Source organism: Symphalangus syndactylus, chromosome 4 (assembly GCF_028878055.3).
Source record: "Symphalangus syndactylus isolate Jambi chromosome 4, NHGRI_mSymSyn1-v2.1_pri, whole genome shotgun sequence".
NCBI lineage: Eukaryota > Metazoa > Chordata > Mammalia > Primates > Hylobatidae > Symphalangus > Symphalangus syndactylus.
In genome coordinates this window covers 86,426,561-86,428,774 of record NC_072426.2, presented here as the reverse complement: position 1 = coordinate 86,428,774, position 2,214 = coordinate 86,426,561, and the positions used below count along the sequence as shown (strand labels likewise).

At 57.8% G+C, this 2,214-nt stretch overlaps 1 protein-coding gene across 3 annotated transcripts; it reads left to right on the top strand.

Annotated features, from left to right (window-relative positions):
- Nucleotides 1-451: 451 nt before the first annotated feature.
- On the top strand, nt 452-1,940 carry LOC129480284 (tubulin beta-3 chain-like). Of its 3 annotated transcripts, XM_063638112.1 has the most exons (3): nt 452-895; nt 1,232; nt 1,503-1,940. In XM_063638112.1, exons 1-3 carry the CDS (start codon nt 528-530, stop codon nt 1,878-1,880), a joined length of 747 nt encoding a protein of 248 aa, XP_063494182.1. In that variant the 5' UTR covers nt 452-527; the 3' UTR covers nt 1,881-1,940. The 3 variants fall into 3 exon arrangements, with proteins under 3 accessions (XP_063494182.1, XP_063494181.1, XP_063494180.1); XM_063638111.1 differs by lacking the exon at nt 1,232 and having other exon boundaries at nt 452-916; nt 1,259-1,940; XM_063638110.1 differs by having other exon boundaries at nt 452-933; nt 1,180-1,940.
- The last annotated feature ends 274 nt before the right edge of the window (nt 1,941-2,214 follow it).

Sequence of the window (2,214 nt, the reverse complement as noted above, 5' to 3'; positions counted from 1 at the left end):
GGCACTGCTCTTCCTAGCTGGACGTGATACTAGTCATGATTCGCTCGCCTATGCAGAAGCCTGTGCATACAACAAAGCTTAGCCCTTCTCCCATGAAGATGAACCCTTTGTTCCTCGCTCCTGCTTTCACCACCCCCACGCTACCCAAAGAAGAGGAAGGAAACAGAGTAGCTTTGGCAACCTTTTCTACCCCTCTCCCAGGCAAGAAAAGCAAAAGAAAAACCTGAAGAACCAGCCTTCTCTCCTGTATCCTCCATCTCGCCTTCAGCCTGCATCTCTTCTTACTACCCTCTCTCCATTATAATTTGCTCTCTACATTTTAAATCAATCAAGTTAGCAAAATAAATCATGAAAACCCTATACATTTATAAACATAGTAATATGTAATGCTCATAAGATGCAAGGAGATAGGTACTTTCATAGTGTTGATAGTAGGAACATAAATTGAAAATGCTTTTTTAAGTAATGCAAGCAGCCAGCCCGGCCCGCCCGCGCCCGTCCGCAGCCGCCAGCCAGACGCGCCCAGTATGAGGGAGATCGTGCACATCCAGGCCAGCCAGTGCCGCAACCAGATCAGGGCTAAGTTCTGGGAAGTCATCAGTGATGAGCATGGCATCGACCCCAGTGGCAACTACGTGGGCGACTCGGACTTGCAGCTGGAGCGGATGAGTGTCTACTACAACGAGGCCTCTTCTCACAAGGACGTGCCTCGGGCCATTCTGGTTGACCTGGAACCCGGAACCATGGACAGTGTCCGCTCAGGGGCCTTCGGACATCTTTTCAGGCCTGACAATTTCATCTTTGGTCAGAGTGGGGCCGGCAACAACTGGGCTAAGGGTCACTACACGGAGGGTGTGGAGCTGGTGGATTCGGTCCTGGATGTCGTGCAGAAGGAGTGTAAAAACTGCGACTGCCTGCAGGGCTTCCAGCTGACCCTCTCGCTGGGGGGCAGCACGGGCTCCGGCATGGGCACGCTGCTCATTAGCAAGGTGCGTGAGGAGTATCCCGACCGCATCATGAACACCTTCAGCGTCGTGCCCTCGCCCAAGGTGTAAGAAACGGTGGTGGAGCCCTACAACGCCATGCTGTCCATCCACCAGCTGGTAGAGAATACGGATGAGACCTACTGCATCGACAACGAGGCTCTCTACGCCATCTGCTTCCTCACCCTCAAGCTGGCCACACCCACCTACAGGGACCTCAACCACCTGGTGTCGACCACCATGAGCAGGGTCACCACCTCCTTGCGCTTCCCGGGCCAGCTCAACGCTGACTTGCGTAAGCTGGCCGTCAACATGGTGCCCTTCCCCCGTCTGCACTTCTTCATGCCCCGCTTCGCCCGCCTCACAGCCCGGGGCAGCCAGCAGTACCGGGCCCTGACCGTGCCCGAGCTCACCCAGCAGATGTTTGATGCCAAGAACATGATGGCTGCCTGCGACCCACGCCATGGCCACCACCTGACGGTGGCCACCGTGTTCCGGGGCCGCATGTCCATGAAGGAGGTGGACGAGCAGATGCTGGCCATCCAGAACAAGAACAGCAGCTACTTCGTGGAGTGGATCCCCAACAATGTGAAGGTGGCCGTGTGTGACATCCCGCCCCGCGGCCTCAAGATGTCCTCCACCTTCATCGGCAACAGCACGGCCATCCAGGAGCTGTTCGAGCACATCTCCCAGCCGTTCACGGCCATGTTCCGGCGCAAGGCCTTCCTGCACTGGTACACAGGCGAGGACACGGACGAGATGGAGTTCACCGAGGCCGAGAGCAACCTGAACGACCCGGTGTCCGAGTACCAGCAGTACCAGGACGCCACGGCGGAGGAGAAGGGCGAGATGTACGAAGACGACGAGGTGGAGTCGGAGGCCCAGGGCCCCAAGTGAAGCTGCTTGCAGCTGGAGTGAGAGGCAGGTGGCGTCCGGGGCCAAGGCCAGCAGTGTCTGACCCCCATAGCCATCTTGCTGCCAACACCGGTCGGGATACTCCTCACGCACCTTGCTGATGAGCAGCGTGCCCATGCCGGAGCCCGTGCTGCCCCCCAGCGAGTGGGTCAGCTGGAAGCCCTGCAGGCAGTCGCAGTTTTCACACTCCTTCTGCACGACATCCAGGACCGAATCCACCAGCTCCAAATGCCCCACCTGTACCATGCTGTCCCCTCGCCCTAGGGCTCCCTTGCCGCCCTCTTGCGGTATTTATGGCCTCGTCCTCCCCACCTAG